General features: G+C 44.7%; 1 protein-coding gene across 1 annotated transcript in view; it reads left to right on the top strand.

Annotated features, from left to right (window-relative positions):
* The window catches only part of GALNT17 (polypeptide N-acetylgalactosaminyltransferase 17), a 225,158-nt gene that overhangs the window by 85,851 nt on the left and 116,354 nt on the right, over nt 1-22,953 (top strand). The window contains exons 4-5 of the mRNA XM_074890201.1: nt 2,834-3,008; nt 5,743-5,940. Of these exons, the coding sequence (XP_074746302.1) occupies nt 2,834-3,008; nt 5,743-5,940 (373 nt within the window). The remainder of the gene's footprint in view (nt 1-2,833; nt 3,009-5,742; nt 5,941-22,953) is intronic.

Raw genomic sequence — 22,953 nt, 5'->3', positions numbered from 1 at the left:
GTAAAATTAGGAATGACTTCAAATGACTTGCATTTGTGTGACTTGGATGACTTGGATTAGATTTGTGAGTTATGATTTCCAGCCTGCTAGAGTTCCTGAGGAGGGAGCTGAGCACGTCTGGTCCCGCAGGATCAGCATCCACGGGACTGGGGGAGCTCTGACAGTGAAGCTGTGCTGGTGCTGAGGTTTCCACTGATGCTTTTTGCCACGGCCATGTCAGTCCTGCTCATTGGCAAGGGGAGACCTGGGCCAAAGCTCATGCGATACTTGAACGGGAGTTTTGCAGAGCATTCCTGGAGACTGGCACTTTGCTCCTGTTACCTAATACTGGATTTTCCACACCTGTACTTCTGGATGTGCTGAGAAATAAAATACAGAGCCCACCCCATCCCTGTGCCTGCTGGCTGGATGCCCAGTTGAGTGTATGTATCTCATAATACCAAAATAGCACTCAGCAGCCGCTGTGCACCATGCCCTCTTCCCGCAGAGCTGCAAACCAGCGCAGAAGGGCGAGAGACTGGCAAAGGCCAGCACAGATGTACAGCCATCTTCTCCATTAGGGCTTGCACAGGCACGTAGGAAAAGTGAATTCTCATCCAAAAGGCATGTGCTGTGAGCTGAGCCAGACCGGGAGGGAAGACAGGGACCAAAGCCCAGAAATTTGTGCGAGGTTGTACAGGAAGCCATTACCGGAGAGAGGGGCTGGAACCGCATTTCCCATGTCTGGTTAATGCTTTCATCTCTCTTGAGTGTTTCTCCACTTGGGTAGCAGCCCATTAGGGATGCTTGTAGCATGTGTTGTGGGCAGGAGAGGGGCTCTCTGGCCTCTGCTAATGAATGGGGTGGTGGATTAGAATGACATTCTTCATAAGCATCTTCTCGACTGGCTCTCCGTGGCCACCGCGTGCCGTTTCGCAGGTGCACGGATGTGCTGTACTGGCCTTCGTGTGCTCAGCAGATCAGTTCTTCACCTGCTGGCATCCAGCATCCTTTCAGAAAGGAGGAGGACGTGGCTGTGGCTCCCTGGGGAGTTTCTGACAAGCTGCCTGTTACGCAGCGTCGTGGGCGTAGGAATCTCTTAGGCTTCACCCTTCGCTGCTTTGAGACATGACGTTACAATTCTTCCCTGTTTCACTAGAGCTGTACTCTCCTGCAAGCTGCTCAGACAATTCCCATGAAGATTTTTCCTGTTTTCCTTCAACTGAGATTAAAACTCGAATTTGAAAGTTGTTTTAATTATTCAGTCTGGCCTGTAATGCAGTGGCCTGCAGCATTAATGACGTACCTTCTAACAAAAACACATGAGATGCCAGTGCTATGCTTGTGGGGTTTCGTCTGTCAAAAAATCTGTGTCTCTGTCTCCTTAAAACCCTTCGGGAGAGTTGTTGTCTTCATAAAATACTGGTTTTTCTCTGAGTGGCTCAGCATGAAATGGAAGTTGCTGAGTTATGTATGTATGTGATGCAGATGCTTTGAATTGAGGAAGGGGCTCATTTGCTTTATTCTTTTTATTCCCACTTCAGCATAAAAGAGAAATGAGACTTTTGGGAAATTGATATGTGAGGGGAACCATCCCAGAAAGGCAGTCTGAAGAAAGCACATTTTATGTACTTGGAAGAAGGCGTGGAAGGGAAGAGAACAGATAATCCCTTTTCCTTTGATGGTTTCTTGGGCTAAGCCCAGCAGATGGGACTTGCTCTTTACTCTCTTGCTCTCCATTGTCATGTTTCCTTCATGTAGGAGCCCACGTGTGCTCACATGTCCCAAGTATTTTACCCTGTGGATTATATTAATGGCGACTTTTTTTCTTTCTGGAGAGAGAGTGTATGTGAAGGGTAGTAAACTGTAATTTGGGGTCACGGACCATATCTTAATTTTCTGCTGTCCTGGGGCCTCATAGGGATAAAAGACATTCTCAGGATTTCTCTTTGTGCATTTAACTGATGCCCCGGGAAGTAAAAGGACCAAGGTTTCTGGCAGAGCACTAGCAATTTTCCAAATTGTTAAAAAAACACACCAGTACTTACCCCTTTTTGAAACCTTTCATATGCTTCGATGTTCAAAGGCCTGCGTGTCTTTTATAGTCAATACTTAGTTTAATGCTGGTAATGACTGCAGACTGACAGATCCATTATGTTCTCAGCCATAGTACGTATACGGGCTTAGACAACGTAATTAAATGGTCTGCAGTTCTCAATGAACAGAAGATATGTGGCATGAGGATCTTCTGAACAAAGCCAAAATCTCTTTCATCCCGTCATAAAAGCAGGGGGAATTTCAACTTTTCTAGTGGCAAAGCTTGGAAAACATACAGCAAATGCCAGGACTGTAGTAGTGAGGCTGAGTAAAAAGGATAGTGAAGCTCATACACAGTTTTGATGTAGTTTAAGTTATTTCAGATGGATTTTGCAGCATTTCTAGCAATCCGCTCAGCTAAAATCTCCATCAGAAATTCAGAGCGCTAGTGTTCGGTGTCCACGGGTGACTTCTTTCTATTCTCTTTTGGTGGTGTGATACCTAAATATTGCAAGGCAATCTAGCTGGCCTCTTGCTGCCCTCTGCCTCTAGAGATGGCATTTGGGCTCCTTAGTCATCCAACAGCAGTGTTCTTGGCAACCTTGAATTTCTTCTGTAAGGGTTGTGGTCGGTCCACCATTGGGTGGTCTTTTGCAAATCAGCATTGATTGACCCTAAATGATTATATCCCTCCCAAGACTGTTAAGAGATGCATGACTCCAGTAAGTTATGCTCATATCCATCAATAAAGTGGGTTTGTTTTAGGTGAAAACTGTTACACCTTTTCTCAATGGGTTCTCTGGCACTTCTTCTCTAGAGGAACTGAAGGCGCCGCTGGAAGAATATGTCAATAAACGGTATCCTGGCCTTGTGAAGGTGGTGCGCAACCAGAAGAGGGAAGGTCTTATCCGAGCTCGTATTGAAGGCTGGAAAGCTGCCACTGGCCAGATCACTGGATTTTTCGATGCTCATGTGGAGTTCACTGCTGGCTGGTAGGTGCTCAACCCCAGGGTCTCGGTTAGAGTGTGTGTGATGCATTAAACAAGGGACAGTCCATCACTTGGTAAGGACGTGTTTGCAAGCAAGTCCACTGGCTTATTAATTCTGTCTTCCTTCAGTATTGAATGGCCTCTGATGAGATATGATGGGTAGAAGGAAAACCTTTCCTTGCCCTTGTTTTCTGTAATCCTTTTCTATTCCCTCCTTTTATGTGTGCACACCCCCCTGCCCCCTGTTTGTATTTTTTTCAGGTTGATTTCCCATTCCCTTAGCCCTAAGTAATTTCTGTAAGTTTAAAAAAAGCCCAGGCAGCAAGGAATTGAAAGAGAAAGTGTTTCTCGCTTCCTTGGCCTTTGCAGCTGGATCCCACTGCGGAAGGCTTAGATGGTTTAGATTGATTTGTTTCTTCTGCAGCTAGGAATAAGTGCAGAGACGCAGAAGCAGTGAAAGGTGTTTCATAAGGATTGTTTCATAAGGATTTTTTTCAGAGAGATTGAAAACATTTGAGTTCAAGTGGCTTAAGTTTGAGTCTAGATCATGAGAGGAGCCTGAGAGTGATTTTTATTTTCTCTGAGTGTGAAAACTAAATGGTCCTTGTTTAGAGAAGTGCCAGTAGGAGAAGCTAACTTGTGTCTAATTTGAAGAGAGAGTAACGTCCACAAGAAAAATGCTTTAGCACCTGCAAATAAAGAGTTCTGCACAGTTACTGAATTCTTTGTAATGACAGTGCAGCTAAAGGGTGTCTTCTAAGAGCTGTTTCTTATGTTGATCTCTGTATTCCCGGCTAAAGGTTCCTCTCTTCAGGTCACTAAGTCCTCACACCTGATTTTATTGATATATAGAAGAAGCTCCCATTTACTGAGCTCTTGAGACAACTTTTCTAGGGACGGAGAGCGAGCTTTTCTGCAGCGTGGGCTTGACTCACTCTGGTGTTATGTACCCGTTGCTGTCTCTGGATGCACCAAGAGTGCAAGTTACTCCTCGTGTTGGCTGGCTGGGCCCAGGTCAATCAGTGGCTCCTGGGCTGCAGAGGTGAAGCTGAGTGCATCCCCTGCTCTGAACACATTGGAATGCCCCAGAGATGAATTTTGTAGCTATAGAGTTCTCGAACGGGGTCACAAGGAAAAAAAAACATTCAGATAGTCCTGCTTTCAAGAATTTGCCCTGTTCTGACCAGGGACGTGGGGTTTTTTTTGCATTTGGGAGAAGTTTGGACTAGGTAAAGCATGATTAAACAAAACACATCCATCATGGCCTTGCTTTACAGGAGGGAAGTTTTTGAGACAGGCTTCCCAGCCTGTGGATTGTGTTTTCGTGCAGGATGTCCACCCATGCATGGCAGCACAGGAATCTGCAGTGACCCTGCAGATGCACATAGCAGCTTTACGCAGGGTGACTACCCAGGTGGAACAGCAACACGTGAGAGCAGCCGTGCTGAGACAAACCAAGGGCCTGTCTAGCTGCCTGTTATGCCAATAACCATAGCCAGAAGCCTAGGAAAGCATATATGGGCAGGGCTAGCACATATGATATTCCTTCGGAGCGTGCTACCAAAGTCCAGCAGTTTGCAGATGTGAGGCAGACATGGCTTCTATGTATTTAACGACCCTCACTACATTTCTCATGAGTTTTTTCCTATTGTCTGTTGAGCCCATGGAAACTTCAAGCATTCATAGCATCCTTGGGCAAAGGTGCTCCACACCTTAGCTACGTACTGTGGAAGGAGCTAACTCCTTGTTGTCCATCCTGAGCCTGTTTCTTTTGATGGGCCATAATTCTTGTATGGGAAGAGTCTCCAGGTGGTCATGGGACACCTTCTCTGAGCTCCTCCTTGGCAGTACCATCAGCCTGTGCTGCAAAACTGACCCCTAGTTAATGTAGTGTCTGATTTCATTGCTACCTTAGTAAAGATCTCAGGAAAGCTCAGTGTAAAAACATGGACATTTTTAAACTTAAAAAGTTCAGAATATGGAATTATTATGTAATAATGCTTTTTTAAACCACCACACCAGAGAAAACATGGTGTACTAGCTCTGCAGGAAAAGATGAGATCCAATTTCAGAGGCTTTAATTCATTTCCACAGCTTTACGCCTTCGTTTGTGGAAATAGTCCTTTCCTCGTGCAGATAACTTCAGCTGGTCCATGAATTTGTGTAGTCAGTTGTGTAGGAGAGTACTGAAACACCCCAAACCTGCAGGGCTGTGGCTACCTGAGCTCTGTGCGTGGCAGCTGGCCCCTGTGCAGCTCCACACAAGGGATGTGTCTGGGTGGGAAAATCCCATCAAGCGGAAGCCCTGAAGCCTCTTGCAGCATCTCCCTTGTGGCTGACAGAGCCTGGCAAACCTTTCAGAAACTACCTTTTGAACTTGGCAGTGCGAATGCTTTGTGTCTCTGTGGGATTTCTGTGCTGATAAAAGCACAGGCGAGTGGAAGGGTGAGACAGAGGCCGGTGCGTTGCAATCTGGGGTCACTCACTGACTCTGCAAGGAGCCTCGTGACGGTCTCTGGGCTCCTCAGGCTGGGTTTTGCTGTGTCTCTCTGAAGACATGATGCCACCTGTGACTGGGAGCAGAGAGGACTCCACATTATCTGTTTCCTGAATGGTGACAAGAATGCCTGTTTCCTTACCCTCATTTAAGTGCTCAAGCTGTATGAAAGCTATGGTGTCCACCTGCACATTATGAGAGAAATTAACGGTATCTTCCTGTGCTTTTTTTACCACTCAGGGCTGAGCCGGTGCTTTCACGAATTCAGGAAAATCGGAGAAGGGTCATTCTTCCCTCCATAGACAACATCAAGCAGGACAACTTTGAGGTGCAACGCTATGAGAACTCTGCCCATGGGTACAGCTGGGAGCTGTGGTGCATGTACATCAGCCCCCCCAAGGACTGGTGGGATGCCGGAGACCCCTCACTGCCCATCAGGTACGTCGCAGAGCCTGGGGGCCACTCGCTCTCTGTCAGCGAGGTGCAGTGAGGCAAAATGCAGAAATTTCAAGTGAGGAAGGCAGCATAGGTATAGTATTGTAACACGAGCCAGCTCAGAGAGGCTGTAACACAAGCCAGGAAGGGTTTTGGTAGGGTGAAGGGATTTGGAAAGAGGTGTTATTTGGTAACTATATGCAAAAATACTGGGGAAGTATAGGAACTGTGTAGGTTTGTACAGTCTTACATATAACTGCATATGACAAAGTCATTTTACCTTAATTACAGCATTAAGTTTTTGCAAATTATAAGGAATGAGGTGATTATTCCTGTGTAATGAACTGAGCATGAATTCATGAAATACAGCTCTGTTTTTTCTTGAATAAAAAGTACATCTCCTCTTAGGGCAAACTTTGTAAAAATATATTATAGTTTGTTCTAACACTTCAGCTTACAGGGTCAGCAGCTCTGAAATTTTGCCCCAGCCCCTCCAGACTTCAGGTGTGGGACAAGCAAAACCAGGAGGGAAGGGAATAGCTCATTGTGGGTGGGAGACAGGGATGGTCTGTATGCATAGGGCAGTGATTTTCCCTTGGCAGCGCCTAAATATCAGAAGTGCTGCTGTGATCAGGAGTGGTTTTCTGACCAGGTGAATAGAATATATTGCTCCTAACTTGGTTAATATGGAGAAGGCTTGTCCTCAGGCATAGAACAGATGAATATGTGCAAATCCACATCTGATCTGAATCCTGAACCAAAATATCTCTGCTTTGATCAATCGTATAATCCCTGGAGGCTGAAATTAGGTCTATTCCCATTTACACAGAGACCTTTTTTATTCCTTTGGGCTCCCTTGTTCCAGACAGCATATTCAGCCATCAGTGGAGGAATTGACAGTTTGTTGCGGACAGGAATCAAGTCTTTGAGGAGTATACAGTTGTTATTTTAACCAAATGCAAGCTGTTGGACTTGTTAAAGGAGGGTCTGAATGGCTGGGGTATACAGAAGGCGAAGCTGAGGATTTGAAAAAAGCCTTTGCAAGTGAGGTGTGAGTAGTGTTGTGCTGGCAGTCCCTATGGCAGCATGATGCCGGTGCCCAAACTGGTGCCTCTGGAGGATGATAAAAGTGGACTGTCTCTGTTGGGATAACAGCTGAGGGATGGAAAAGTCAAGAAGTGTTGCAGGGAAGAACAACTTCTTTTATTAGACTAAACTGTTGTAGCTGAGAGAAACAGTCAGACTTTGGGCATATGGGATGTCCCCTGTGACTGTGATACCACCCTGGGAGCTTGCTGTGGTTCAAAAACTGTCAGGAATGGTGCATGGAGGAAATCAGAGCCCCCCAGTTATGGCATTTAAATATGTGGCCTTCTGTTACACTGTTGTGCAAGAACACAGCTTTAATTTCAGTTTCAGTGTGCTTAGAGGAGCACTTAAGGAGGGCAGGCTGTGACAGAGACAGGTGCAGAGGGACAGGCTTCTTTGTGGAGTTTGATGTTTGATGGCAGGGGAGATGAGAAGGGGAAGACACAGGGAAGAAGGGTGATTGAGGAGGAGGAGGAGAGCTGTGGAGAGCCGAAGGGTTGGGTGGCTGTGAAGAGGCAGAGTGGGGAGGTCAGTACCTAATGCAAGGACGGTATCAGTTTTTTAGGATGCAGCTTTGCCCCAGGCCCCAGATATGAACCCATCTACAAAGGTGGCTGCCAAAGCCAGGAGTGAAAATGGGGTCACACGGATGTTGGACACTTACACACGTGTCCCGATCTGGCAACGCACTTTTTTTTTCTTGGTTCAATGCTGAGAGCCAACAGGTACTGCTAAGCTTTGAGTGAGTGCTGTGTGGAGGTTTTATGTACTTCTGATTTACTGCTATAGAGATGAACGGTTTGCCATGGGAGTTGTCTTTTGGTGGGCAGAATGTCATATTAGGTTGTTCCAGTGGATGTTGCTAAAACGTGGACAGGACGTTGAGCATCATATTTCTGCACTTAAGCAGACTGCAAGCAGTTACTGCTTAGGAGGAGCTGGGCAGTGTGAGAGGTTTATCAGTCTGCTCTGGGGTTTCTGCAACCTTTCTGCACCAGTTGCATCCCCTTTGAGACGTAACCTTAGAGTGGGTGATGTCCCGTGAGCCCCTCAGCATCTGCAGCCCTGTAATGCTGAGGGTCTGCCTGCTCAGTTCTTGAGCACTGTTGAGTTGAACCACCACTAAATGAGAGATCAGAGGAGGCTCATGGAGACACTCAACTGGCAGTAACAAGGGTGCATGTCGTGATCATCCGCTTTGACTTTGTTAAAGGCATCTGTAACATGGACACTGCTGCTTGAGGCCATGGTGTGTGGGAATCGGGGCTTGGGGGTTAAGGGGAGCCAGGGTGGGAGGGCATTGCCTCCAAAGGGTGCTCTGGGATAGGGCTTCTGTAACAAACCCAGTAGCCTCCCAGCGATGTTAAATAATTAAACAGCTTACTAAAATAACATTGTTAATATGCGCTGGGGGAAGGATTATGAGAAAGATAAATGGGTAGTGTCCACAACAAAAAGCTAATGAAAAATACTGTCTCATTGCATTATGTTGTGTAACCACATGCAGACCAGAAATAAATGACTACAGTTATTTTTTTGTCATATAATGCTATGAAAACTATGCACTTTATGGCAATATTTGCATGAAAGGGGTACCAGTGCAGTGCTCCATGTAATTATGCATGGGATTAGAGGAAATTCTGAAATTATAGTATACAGAGGTACATTAGTTTTTTAAAGACTTCTTAGGATAAAAGAGTGGAAGCAAAGCAATGCAGTTTACTTCTTTTTTTTGGTTTTACTCTTTCAGTGCATGGGGATTATGGCAGCCCCAGGAGAGGTTCCCCTGCCTGCGAGGGGTGCTCCAGTGTGCTTGTGAGCCCGGGTGTGTTAGCCCTTACCAAATACTCAGCAGTAGAGACTGGAGACAGACAGCTGTGTGAATACGTTTGGAGGCAATTTTCTCTCATGGATAATTCACAAGATATAATTATCCAGGCAAAGAGAGCTGATGGCATGAAACCCATCTAAAATATGGCCCAGTCTCAAACTGGCTCCAGGCTCCTGCTTTATCCAATAATTTCCCTACAAGAAATAGTCTCTCTTAATGCCTAGGAGGGATGCTGGTGTAATACCTGTATTCTGTAATACATCTTCTTTTGTATTTTTGTTCCATTAACATTTAAAATCCTGATACACAAAGATACCCTTGATCTCAGCACTCAGTTGTGCATGCCTTTCACAGCTAGACTTTTCTTGCCAGGCTTACAGACTTCCTCTGACTACCTCTGCCCAGAAGATGAAGTTGTGATTACAGTGTAATGTATCATGTCTAAATTAGTTCTCACAGGAGAGGCAGACAGTAAGTGACATTTGAAATGGTCATCGTATAGATCCTGATCTTCATCAGCGTGAGCTCTTGCAGAGATGTTTTGATTTCCTAATTCAAATGGTGCTAATGTGTATATAAATGAATACATGCTTGCATTACATATCTGGACATACTTTGCTCTAGGAGATATAGCCAGGATTTATCCAGTCCTTTGTTATTTAATGATACACATTGATCAGAGTTTACTGAGACTCCAGAAAACCTGTGTGGCAACAAAAAATGGAAGAAAGCTGATGCTTTCCATGCCCCGTGGGAAGTCCAAAAAAGGTCTTTGGAAATGCTGTGAAATTGCAGATTGCTGACCTGGTGTGGACTTGGCAGGTCCCACCCTGGGATACCCCTTCTCATGATTTCCAGGAATGATTCATTTCCTACCTGTCAGAGGGTGAGTTTTTTGGGGCTTCTTGGGGTCTGGAGCCTGTCCAGTGCTGCAGCACCAGTGGGCTGCGAACCTCAACACCAGCGGTTTCTTCTGCCTGACTTAGTTCACGCTGCATCAGGTTTTGTCAAAAAACGGCTTTGGAGAAATTGCTGATATCTGGAAGATTTATGGCTAGATGTGCTGATTGTGCTTCAGTTGCAAGACTCATGATTTATAATTACATATGTGAGATATTGATGGCTCCAGGGGTCTGATTCAGGAAAACAATTAAATGCACTCTTGCATCTGTGTCTCTTCAAGAAGCCAAGCAAGCAGATAGTGCATATTAAGCAGCCTTGAGGACGAGGGACACTTACCCGAGCATGGAAATTGGGGTCGTCGCGCTTTTCTACTGGCAGTAGTTCACATATCCCACCAGAGAGAAACGAAACTTGAATCTTTGCTGCTTGGTTGATGAGTCCATCGACAGTGCTGTGACCCCCCCTGTTCCCAAACGATAGATTATTTAGAATATAATGCATTTCCTGACTTGCTCTTTGTATTTTCCACACTTGGCTGAGTGGATCGGTTGAGTCTAAGAGGCAAAAGCACTGCTGAATAGCTCCATTAGTTAGCAACCCCCCAGATATGTGTTGGGGCTGAAGGAGAAGTCGTTGGGTGACTTCAGAAATGACAAAGAAGCCTCTTTCCAAGCACGCAGTGCGTGGGGTGCCAGCTGGGAACCAGCTAGCAGGTTAAATTGAACTTTGGATGGGGCTTTGCTGCAGCTGTTTTATGGGGTACTTAATCTTTACTGGTGTTGGAAGACAAAAGCTCATTTAATTAGTATTAAGATCACTGTGAGGAGGAAATAGGCTTTGAGAGTTATGGATTGTAAAAGAATAGAAAGGCTGTTAGGTTTGAGGTTTTTTTAAAGATGAAATAATTTGAATTAACCCACCCAATTACCTGTTATCTCAGCCTCACAAATGCTAATGAATTTGCTCTTGCAACGCGCTTACGAAAGACCGGACTCTCATCCCGGTTGTGTAAATGATGCAGAGGATGAGATGGGAAAAAACAGAGGGGTTTTAGGTTATTGCATACGACGTGTGAGTGGAGAGAAGGTGCCTGATTCTACTGCGTGACAAAATGCTAGCCGTGTTTAATATAAACTGTTCCCTCAGTCATAGACTGCAAATGGTGTTGAGGTCTCCCATTCCGGTTGCTGTGCATTTCATTTACAGTAAGACCATAGGGATTTGTGATGATACTATTATATATATTTTTATACATATTTATATGTATACAGATTTTTTTTTTTAGTTCCAGAAACCACTAGGTATTGTTTTTCCTTAGTGCTTCTAGCAGCCATCATCCCATGATGGCTTTCAAAAGCACAAAAACTCAGTGTTTTCTGTTTTAATTAAATAAATGGTGGGTTTTTCCTCTTTTGGTCTAACCACTGAGACTTCTCCAGGCAACTGTTACAGCCTGAAACTCTTGTCTGCACAGGATATGCACAAATCTTGAAATAGCCATAGGAGTAAAAGAGCTCTCAGGAATAACCTCTACAGCCACACAAAATGATGCAAGTGGATCTTCATGTCTGGGACAACTTGCTCCTGCAGCGCATCCCCACCTTTGCAGGGATTAGCATGTTAGGGCAGCTCATCAAAACCTCAGTAGATAGGTTTAGACAGGCTTGCTTAAACTATTATAAATAGTTTCACTGACATCTGAGTACTTGACGTGGCAGTTTATCAGAAGGCATCCAGCAACTCGGAGATGTTGCAGACTGTTAAATGTAGGTGACATGTGAGGAAAGGGCATAATTTCAAGGATTGTTTCCTGGGTTTCTGTTGGTTTGTTTTGAAAAATCTCAAACTCCGTAGAAAGCAGTTTGTATAAAATGCTGAATATTTTTGAAATTAGTGCTTCCTGACTTTAGCATCTACGAACGGCAGGAAGATTCCTGTTTTTGTATGAAGACAGATGTAAAATGTTCGCACTCTTCTGGTGTAGCTGCTTTGGAAGTCAAGGAGAAAGCTGATTTCCATAGGAGCCAGACATGGGGTGATAGCGATAACTTGCATTTGGAAACCTCACCTGGTATGTCTGAGAAGATGCTTGTATGCAGGTGTTTCCTTAGAGGGATCGGATGTGTATGAATGTCACAAGAGCTTCAGAATGCTTATAGAGCTCTTTAATGGCTGCATATAAAATTTAAATCAAACACAAAGATAAAATAATGGTACTGGTGATTCCTCTCAGTCTCTAAACTCCCTTTTCTTAAGCAGCACAAAGAAAGCAGAGCTCTGTGTTGACCACCAAAATGCTTTTTCTTCCTTGAAGGCTGATTCTCCTCCAAGCCCTATACTTGCTGCAGAGATTCCAGGGGGTCAGCATCCTACTGTCGGGTTTATAGCAGAAATCCCTGTGGCCTCAAATTGCATTAGACCAGACCTTAGTCCAGCATGGGAACAATACGGACGGTCTTCACAGGTAGTGCTTCTGGAAAGAGAGCTTCTGCAAGCATCTCCTCGTGTAAACATCTGAATAAATCAAACCCCAGCCATCCTTAGTGTGGCTGCTGGAGAGTTGAGCTTCCAAGTATGTGGCTCTTAAGCTTAAAGTCAGGTTGCTCCTGGTTGGCATGGAGAATGGAGGTCTCTGAAAACTTTCTCTGAAACAGGCTCATAGAAGAAGAAACGGAGGGATTTTTTTCATCAGTGTTTAATTTGGGGCGGTGTTGTTTGGGCTCAGATTCTAGGAGAGGGAAGGTTTAGGTCAGAATCATGACGTCAATAACTTTGTCATCCATCTCCAGATTCAGTTACAACCATCAAGTGGTTTATCAGCCTCAAAACTCCTTTGACAAGAACCTTTTCAGTTTTCTTTAGTTTGGGTTTTCCTTTTAGTCATGAGGGTTTTTTGGTGATGATTTGAGGCCACAGATTGAAAAAAAACCATTTAATTGACTTTCTTGATTTTTATTTTGAAGGTATTGGGGAGAAGTGAACTTCAACTCACTGTGCAAAGTGACTTTCATTCACTAGTGTGAGAATTTTAAGCTCTTAAACTTTACAGAGATTCCCTGTGGTGTGAGAAACTTGCCATGATCTTTGGACGTTTTGAAGCTCAGCTTGCTGGTGCTGTGCCTTTTTATGATGAATTCTTCATCTGGTCATTTTTAACGTTACATAATTTAGTGCAAAGCGTAAAACAAGGGTGTCTAATAATGCCAGGTTTTACAAGATGAACGTATTTATGTCACTGCCTGAAAAACTATAGAGCCTTTGCTGAGGGTGCACCTGAGATTTAAGCATATGTAGCTGGTTTAGCAGTAGCCTGTGTGATGAACAGCTGTGTCTTGTTTCTCATCTTTTTATTTTTGTAAGACTGTCTTTGGGATTGCAAATGTTGGCTGTGTCCAGAAGCTGGGGTTGATCCAAACCTCACTGAAACATGGCAAGGTTCCCCCCAAGCACCAGGGTTTCAGAGGGGACCCTACAAGACATATAATTTTTCTGTAAACTAGAGAAAAGCTTCTGGAGCGAAGGATCAATGTTTCTGCAGCTTCTGAACATCGTGGCCAAAGTTGTCATCATAGACGCCAGCGTGTCATGGTATGGACACAACGGAGGGACCCAAATGGGCTCGTGCTTGCTGGTTTCCCAAGTGACCTTGAAAAGGCAGCATTTGTGCACTTTTTAGGTAGACCATTTTGGAGCATGGAGTGGGATTTGAGTGCAGATGAAGTAGCTCCCCCAGAGAAGACTGTGTTTCTCCTGGGACGGAGGAGACCCATCCCTTGAATCCTGAGCCTTCAGGCCAGCCTGGTGCAGATTTAATCCCCCCTTGCAGCCAGGAGCTTTTCACAGCCTTGAGCAGGGGCTTGTTTTCATCAAAACCACCACTCTTTGCCAAAGTTAATGTGTTACTGCAGGTAAAATTTCCAGTCCCTTTTTGAGCACCAAAGTCAGCAGGGCTTGTTCCTTGAAGAGCCTTTAAAACTGGGCAAGGGACAATCAGCCCCTGCGGGCTTGTCCCTTCAGGAGGTGAGCAGAGGGTGCGGGGAAGGGAGTAAATCCTCCTTCCTGAAGGGAGTTGTAGTTTATTGGTATAAAATGTTAATGTGATCTGTTTCTATAAAGAAAACAAGCCAGCCATACTAGAAGCATTTGCCTTTATATTTTTAAAGCTTTGCATAAGAGAAGTATTTTGATTAAAAAAGAAAAAAAAAAAGCATGCTCCCAATTTTAAAAAAAATATAAAATAAATACTCCCACTGACAGAACTTTTAATCTGAGCCCAAGTCACAAAAACAGCCTTTATTGATGTCAAAGTTCCTTTAGAAAAGGAAAGAGTAAACAGGATTTGGCCTTTAATTTGTGAAGGGTTTTGATTTTTCAGAGGCATTAAAGAGACAGAAAAGATGGGTATTGAATTATTTAACAATTGCTAGTAAAATTAAGCTGCAGTCAGCCTGTTTTCACTGAAATAATCTTATGAATAAAAACAAAACGATCTAGGGCAACACCAATATACAGAGCTCATATCCCGCTGACTGAATTGTTTCAAAGTAGTCCATGAAGTGGTTTTCCAAGTCAAAGCCAAATGGAGCCTTTTCTGTGGTCTGTTCACACTTTCCCTGGGAGAAAGCTGCCATTGATGAGTTGTACAAATGTCTTTTCTCTCTAAATCTGAAACCAAGGGGAAAATATGCAAAAAGGAGTTGGGGAATTTCTTTTTTCTTTGGCAGATGGCATTTAAGTGATTTATTGGCCAAAACCAGTCTATTCTCATTAAGAAGCAAGTATTTAATGACTTTGGAGGTGGGTATTCAAAACAAAGAAGTGATAATCGAGCGGATTGCGCTCGCTGACAAAATATAGCAGCCCTTCATCTAACAGACTTAAAAGAGTGTTTGAGAGCAAGTGCTGAGGGCTATGATTTTCTTTCATGTGCACTTTAATTCATTGTCCTTTTCAGTCAGTGGCGCATAAATAGGCATAGTTTAAATTAAAGGCAAAATAGATCCTTATTATCATATCCATTGGTTGAAGCAATACGTGGTTGATGCCTGGGAGCTCCCAGCTGCCTCTGCTTAGGAGCACAGGAGGCTTTTATAAACTGTCCTGCGCCCTCCCTGCCCAGAGCACCGACTCGCCGCTCTGGGTTGGATAGTCTAAATTGAATCTTCTCGAGGTTAAATCTCTAAATGCTTTCACTGTGCTTGTAAAACCCGTGGGTGCGAGCAGCAGGCTTGCACATCGTGTGTTTAATGGGCAAAGCGTGTCTCAGGGGTTGCCCATTAAACCTGGGCTCGGCAGGCGTGGAGCAGAAGGCTGCCGTCGTGTCTCGGCGTGCTCGCTTTGGCCATCTGTGGCAGTCACAAGTGCCTGGTCTCTGCGCTGGCAAGCTGGGCCAGCTGTAGCCATCTCACTTCATCCCAGGTTTCCAGGGCAAACACGCAGGTTTGGAAATCAGCAAAGTGGAAGAAGCTGGGGAAGGGCAGTTGTGCGAGTTCCTGATGGTTCTGCTGCTGTCACTTGTTTAGGTCACTGCTGAGCCTGCCTGTATGTGGTTTTCTGAAAATGCAGCTCTTTGAATATTTTACAATTCTGGCATTTCAATCTGATTTCTTAGGGCTTCTCCAGGAAGTTGGAGGTAATGTTGCCATTTAGGCTGTGTGGTGGCTTTTTGCTTTGCAATGGATCAAGACCACAGACCTTCTTGCCCAGGGCTGCAGCCCCTGCCCGCTGCCTTGGCTGTGGCAAGTGTCAGAGCGGGTTCAGGCTAGCGGGCTGGTGCGCACCAGCAGGGCCAGAAACAAATGTTGTGGGATCTTGAGGACCTCGGTGATGTGGAAGGACATCTGCTAAGGTAAAAGTCTCCTAGAGAGTAAGGGGAGGGGATGACGTAGCAGAGCACAGCTGTCTCACAGGGAATTAGTGACAGAACAAGAGGGAACAGCTTTAAACTGCAACAGGGGAGGTTCAGACTGGACATGAGGAAAAACTGTTTCCCAGAAAGAGTGGTCAGAGAGTGGAATAGGCTGTCCAGGGAGGGGGTGGAGTCACCATCCCTGGAGGTGTTTAAGAGTCGTTGGGGGATATGGTATAGGGGAGGACTTTGTAGAGTAGGGCTGATGGTTGGACTCGATGATCCCAAGGGGCTTTTCCAATCTGAATGATTCTGGGATTCTGTGATCCTGTAGGTAGGGTGTGATTTGGTGGCAGCAGAGGGGATTGACTGCGGATGGCCTTGCGTGAGTGATAGATGTCCTGGCTGCCAGCTCTCCTCCAGTCAATCACTGCTTACTCCAAAGACAGGATTTTCCTGCGAGGATTTGTTTTACAGTCAATTCATGTCTGGATCAAGCAGTAGCTTTGAGAGCACTATTAGTTAGGTAAAGGTTTGGTCTCTAGCAAGCACTGCTGTTCTCCACAGTGGGCCATGCACACACATCCTATGGGTGGAAGAATCACTGCTGAACACCGAGCTTTGAAAGAAGCGGCTTGTCTCCAGAACACAGTCCCCACAGCCCCATCATTTGTCATGGGAAGTGACACATCAGAGAAGCTCAAACTTCAAACCGAGCATCACAGGTTGGAATTAAGAAGAGTGTTTCAGGCTTTGACAAGAGGCTGGCTGTTGGGTTCCTGGAGGCACGGTGCTTCAGGGTGGTGATTCCCCACCCTCTCCCTGCCTCTCCATCTTCGGGGAAGAACAACTGAAAAGTTGATATTTGCTGCCTTCTGCAGCCAGGCTGATCTTGTACAGCCCTTGGTGGAGTTCTGTGCATTGGGCTCCTTCAAAGAACAAATTGAGGACTGCCAGACAATGTTGTTGCCAGTGATTTTTTTTTTTTTGCATTCATATGTAAATGAAAACACATTTGAACATGTTTTAGTTGCTGTTTTTTGAGGCTCCAGAATGCAGCTCTTACGAATGCCTTTAAATGACTGTGTGTAGCAACTGCCTGGTGTCTGGCTTTGCAGATGGGCTGGGTGCCTACCTGCAGAAGCGCTGCTGGCTTGTTAAGCCCTGCTGCGTAACAGTATTGGTAGAAGCTTTATGGAAGGGAAGCAGCTGTGCTGATCCTAAAGGGTTTGGTGAGGTGCTGGGTCATCACTGCTCCTGCTTCCCCAGCATGAGCCCCGCTGCTTCAGCGCATGGATTTGAATCCCATGTGAAGGGAGGATGGGGTGGGGACAAGTCTTCAGAGCTCATTAAGGTTTTTGGGGTCCCCAAATCAGAAACTTGCTGTGCTTCCAGTCCCAAGAGGATCTGGGGAGAGCAAAAGACTGTTCTGGGGAAATGGGAGGCTGGGATTGCTCTGATGAACTCTCTCTGCCCCAACATGGTGGTTGAGGAAGGCTGTTTTTTCTGTTCTGGGCACTGTGGTGTTTCATGAACGCCTTTCTCGGATCCCAGTTGCCTTGTAGCTGTTCTGCTCCTTAGAAGATGAGCAGGTACTTGCTAATGAGCAGTCAGGTTTGGGTTGTTCTTAGTTTGATCTGACTAGCCCTCACTCTGCTCTGATTAATGCCTGGGTGAACTCACCTCTTTTTGGCTGAAGAGGGAACTGGTTCAAGCCTGCCGCACTGAAGTGAAGAAATCAGCTGTGTGTAAGGAGGGCTGGAGGCTGGGCTCTGCACCTGGCTTGCCTGCCCTGGGGAGGGGGCAGGCCTTTGCCTGCCCTGCAGCCCCTCCCCTTCCTTCTTTAGTCCTGTCTTTAAATTTGCAAGCATGGAGCCAGTAGTGATAGTCTGACAGTCTGGCACAGCATCTCTGTTAACCCAGCGCAGCCTGTAGCACTGGCTGATAGCATGCCTCGCTGCTCGAACACCAGTGTAGCGTGTCCTTCTCCTTTCTTAGCCTTTCTGTCTCTCCCGGTGGTTTCCCTTCAGGAAAAAATAGTTTAGGAGGGAGGTAAAAAAAAACCCGACTATATGAAATATTGAAGTGAACAACTGTCAGCAGCTTTGCATGCTGCCATAAGACCTCAAGACTTTGTAGTTGCAGCAGGCTGGTCTGTCTGAATGGGAGAACTGGGCTGGAGAAGAGGCTTGGGGGCTGAGAGGGGGTGGGCATCCTGGCTTAGCATGGGTTGGGCAGAGAGCGGTGGGCTCCTGCGTGGTGGGCATCCTGCATCCAGATCAGCCTCTGGAGAGGTTCATCACTCCCTGGAGAGAGGGAGGCTCCGGTTTGCTAGTCTTTGTAAATTCTTTCCAAAGTCGCTGCTTGGAGGTGTTTTGTAAGAGCTCTTTCCTCTGCGAAGCATTAGATTGATGTCTGTAAAGGCAACGGTCCATTCTGTTACCATCGCTGCTGCAACCACCACGGCGCTGTTTTTCTTTGCAATTAGAAAAGCCATCAATCATTTTCCAAATGTGCACCTTATAATTGCCTTCTTGCGCTCCCCGTTTAGCGTCGATGTTCTTGTCAAGCCCAGCCCTGGCAGAGAAGAGCATCTGACAGGGTTCCCAGAACGCAGCGGAGATTCTCCACAAATGCAGTTTCCATGTGGGATTTAATGATCATGTGATTTTGTGTTTCTGGCTTCTTTTTTAGGGGAAAGTTTTTTTGCTGTTTTTGTTTTTTTTTTTTTTTTTTCCTACTACAACGATAGAAATTTTTCTTTAGGTGTGGGAAGTCTGCTAAGACAGGGTGCCAAGAAGCAGGATTGTGAAATCCTCGCAGTACGAAGCAGAAAAACAAAAGAGTTGGAGAACTGCAGGCTCCAGAGGAGGGGCTGCTTAGGATTTTGAAAACTGGTGGCAGTCCTGAGTGGGACTGGAATTAAACCATTGACCATGTCGAGAATGTTTGTGGCCAAAGCAGAGGCAAGAGCAAAGGCTGGCACTGAGAAAGGGTTTGGGGATGCAGCTGCTTACATTTTTCTCTGAGTTTAGAGGGAATTGGGAAGTTTCTTGGTGCTTGGTGGGCTACGTGCACTGGAAGGGTTGTTAGGCGTTGGGATGGGCTGCCCAGGGAGGTGGTGGAGTCCCCATCCCTGGAGGTGTTCAAGAGTCGGGTCGACATAGCGCTGAGGGATCTGGTGGAGTTGGAAACTGCCAATGCTAAGTTAACGGTTGGACTAGATGATCTTCAAGGTCCTTTCCAACCTAGATGGTTCTGTGATTCTGTGAAGAGACAGTAAAGACAGGTTTTGATACAGAACTGTTTGGACAGAGTAATTCATGCAGCAAAATGTGTATGTTAAAAACTGCTCTTACCTGTATGTGGTCGCATTTCATAGAAAGATCAAACTGTTGGTGGTAAGAGTGAGTGCTGCCATTATAGTGTTAATTATATCAGCTTGAAAAGTGGGTGTCAACTTAGTTTAAAATGGAGGATGGGGTGGCTGAGAGTAGTTCCCCTGAATATTTTTCTCTCGGAATAGCTGCGACTTTCGCAATGACTTGGGATGTCTCGTGGTATTTCCTTCTTTTTTCCAGTGAAGGAAAGGGATGTGAACACTTGTTAACCAGTGTTGTATCAACTCAGTGTTTAGGCTTATCTTTTTGCTTCAATTGGCAGCTGTGTGAGTGTCATCTCAGAAACAGGCTGAAAATACAGACAGCAAATAAACTGCACGCCCACTGGGTTTTGGTTTGTCCCTTTTTGGTAGGCGTCCGCACTCGTTTGCGGGCAGGCAGGAGCTGGGTCACCATTTCCAAGAGAAAAAAAAAAAATCTGTTTTTCTTTTAGATTACAAGGTTTGATGAAGGTATTTCACCTTCCTCTGAGTGAATTTCAGGATCTAGGTCTGTCTAATCTACGTGATAGTTTGTTTTCTTCGCATTGTGAAGCGCTCTGTCCACTGGTCAACAAATGTAACGTTTGTCCTATAATATTTCTGCTGGAAGAAAATGTGGTTTTAAGGAGAGAGAAGCTCACAATATGCAGTATTACTTACTGATGGGGGACTGAGCTCTGACTGAAGGATGCTCTAAAAATAACGTGGAAAGTGGAAGGAGGGGAGAGATTCCAGTTACTTTTGGAACAGAAATGAGGAGATGGGGGAAGCAGATGGCTGGCTTGCTGTTAGCCACAATGGATTGTTCCAGCAGATTTTGGGATGGGGACTTGCAGTTATTGCCAAGCAAAATCACTTGGGCATTCATGAAGACAAGTATATTAAAGGATTAATAGTTTTACTGGTCTGGGCACCAGGCTGATTGCCTCTTTACATCGGGGCAGCGATCAGAGGGGGCTCTTAGTGCTGCATGCAGTAAAATACTTATGGTCAAGATTCCTAGGGAGATCTTGATGTAAAACAAGGAGCTTTGCAGACCTATTAGTTATCAGAGCTGTACGATAGAGGCACATTTTCCATTTTAGCAAGGAATAGCCTTGCAGAAAGACAACGTAGTATGACTGCTTTTTTTCCAGTGAGCAGTCCTCTTGCTGATTTATGGCTAGCTTAGTGAAGAAACTCCTGCATGCCTAGTAAAATGGGTTCATTTTTAACTGTGAGGGAGCATTTTCTTTTTATACAGTAGTTTCTTTTTGTGCTTTTATGAAATAGACTTCAATATAGAAATAAATCATCAGAGCATTATTAAATTAAAAATAAGTATAAAACCAGACAGTGCTGCTAAGCCAAGGTTAAACTTGGATCAGGAGATCAGACTACAGTTTCATCAGTCTTTCTTCCTACTCTTTGCTTAATTTGGTACTTAAATGAACTTAATAACCATTTCAAAGATATGTACACCCAGCTGCTTTGAAGAGCAGTCTCCTGGTCCTCATGTTCTTATTTTGGGTCACGCGCATCATTGCACTAATGTGCTATAACTGTGCTCCTAGATGCCACAATTTATTTGGCTGCAAAAGAATTACGCTTTCTTGGAGCAGAGATTAACATCAAGTTTACCTATCTTCTCTGTAAAGGAAAAGAAGAAAAGGAAGCATTTTCAATCTGTTGGCGGGGTTTTGGTTGATTTTGTTTACTCTCCTATCTGTCCCCTGGCTCACTTAGAGTGTTGAATTGACAACATCATTAGGAGGAAAACTTACCACCACTAACAGGCAACTTGGCACTTAACAGTCATAAGGGACAAACTGGCAAAGGTGTGTAGGTGCCTGATGATTTACTGGTGCTGTAGGGGATTTATAAAAATCTGTCCAGAGTATGTTTTATTCCTCACAGTCAGTCTAACCCAAGAGACGTGAGATGGTGTTTCTAACAGCCTTGCGTTTCAGAAACATTTTGTGCCTTTCAAAGGCTCATCTTTAATTACTCTGCACCTCCATTCCCAACAGCTAAATGAATGTGATGATATTTTCTTCCTGCTTTACCTCTTTTTACCGCAAGTGCAATGTGGTAAAACACTTGAGTGTGTTCTTAACTTTGAAGAGCTAAAACAGGAATGTTTAAATGGTGCTAAATGGGATACATGGCAAAGTACTTAGCTGAATCCTGGCCACTGTTTGTAATGGCTTCTGTACAGGTCTTTTTGCTATTTGTTTGCTGTAATCTCGATCAGTTGTCTAGATGCCATTGCTAAACAAATGAGATGATAATTAGCATAGCAACATCAGAGGAAGTTGATTTTCCATCTGTAATAAGGATGATGATAATTAAACATACATGACCTCATTGGATTGAATATGAATCAATTAAAATTAAAGCTTGTTGGGAATTCTTCTTCTGTGAAATTTTCAGAGAAAGCAAGAACAATATAACAAGTCCTAATGAAAAGAAATTGGGCCACTTTGCACCCTCAGTATTAAAAGATGAATGTGTTGTGCGATTCTTCAGGGGTGGAATATTTAGTGGTACCTCCCCTGCCCTGCCCCAGCCTTGTGTAAAAGTCCATCTTGATGAGGTTTTTCATTTGGGGAAAAAAAGAAGTTAAAAAACTTTTCATCTGTTTCTAACACTGTTTAGCAAAACTCAGATCAAACATGTGCAAATGCTTCCCGAGCGTGTCCAGGGATTCATGTTCCACAGGCACGGTGGCCAACAGGGTGCATAAATTAGTTTTATAACACATTTTAATTTCCTGTGCATGAGTGAACACTGTACTGGAGCAGTTTATTTTAAAGGAATATGATTTATTAAAGGCAAACTGTGGAGATGGAACAAAAAGGGAGTTAAAAGTTGGAAGCCCAGGTTTGGTGCCCCAGAAGGGAATTAGCGATGCACTTACCCTCAGCCTGAGCAGTAGTGCCCGAGAGGGCTCCTCTGGAGTGCGAGTGGGAAAGCATTGAGTTGAATTCCTTCTTTTTGCCGTTTTTCAAAAATGAGATTTCAGTGGTGCTGTAGCAGTTGCAGCCAAACTTGCCTACGGGTTTTGGTTTTTGAGAGCTGTACAAAACCTCTTAACTGGCAGCACGATGCAGCCTGGTTCAGTTCAGAGCTGTGACCTGGAAAACGTTTGTGTAGTCCCAGGTCAGTGTTCAGCATCTTGGGATATGCTTCCAGGCCCTCTGGTTAGAGCTCTTCTAATCTCTGTAATTTCAGAAGGGGTTGGAAGCAAAATGCAGTAACTGGTGCTGTGGTGAGGATGCACAGGGCATGTTCTGGATTCAGCACTTGTTTTCTCTTTTTGAAGACCTGGTTGAATATCTTGAACAAGAAGATAGTCAATGTGTTTGCTCTGGGGTAGTGTTGTCCTTTGGTCATCTTCCATCCTCCCCAGGAAAAAAAATAATCCCATTGCATCCAGTGCAGAATTAAAACAGATGCTGAAATCTTTCTCTTTTTTTCTCCTCTTTTGAAAGAATTTTGTTTCTTGACTATACCCAGTAATTGGTAATATGGGGTGTGTGGTAATATGTGTGTGTGTGTGGTGAGAGATAGCTGCTTAAAATTTAGATATGGTCCCTTGTGCTGGTTGGGGTTTGTCACTTGACTGTGCTTGTGATGGGGACATTTATGATTCGGATTCTCAGATTGCCTCGTATCTGATAAATAACCATAACACAACATCGTGTCTGTGTGGGTAATAGTCCCAACCATGGCGTAAGCCACGCATTGTCTTGCTTGAGCACATATGGTGTGTGACAAAATAGTGCTGTGGCTTTTGTTTTAACACATCAGTTTAAACTTATGGATTTTCCAAATGGATTTTTTTGTCTGTCATTGTCATCTTCTGTGAACACGGAGAACCGTTTCTGGGGAAAGATGTAAGATGCATCTCTGATAGCATCGAAGAAGTAATATCTTAGACTAACAAATCCTGGGTTTATTTCATTTTCATCTCATCCTGGC

This window comes from Strix uralensis, chromosome 20 (genome assembly GCF_047716275.1).
Source record: "Strix uralensis isolate ZFMK-TIS-50842 chromosome 20, bStrUra1, whole genome shotgun sequence".
NCBI lineage: Eukaryota > Metazoa > Chordata > Aves > Strigiformes > Strigidae > Strix > Strix uralensis.
Note: the sequence above shows the minus strand (reverse complement) of the source record. Positions and strands in the feature narration are given on the sequence as shown.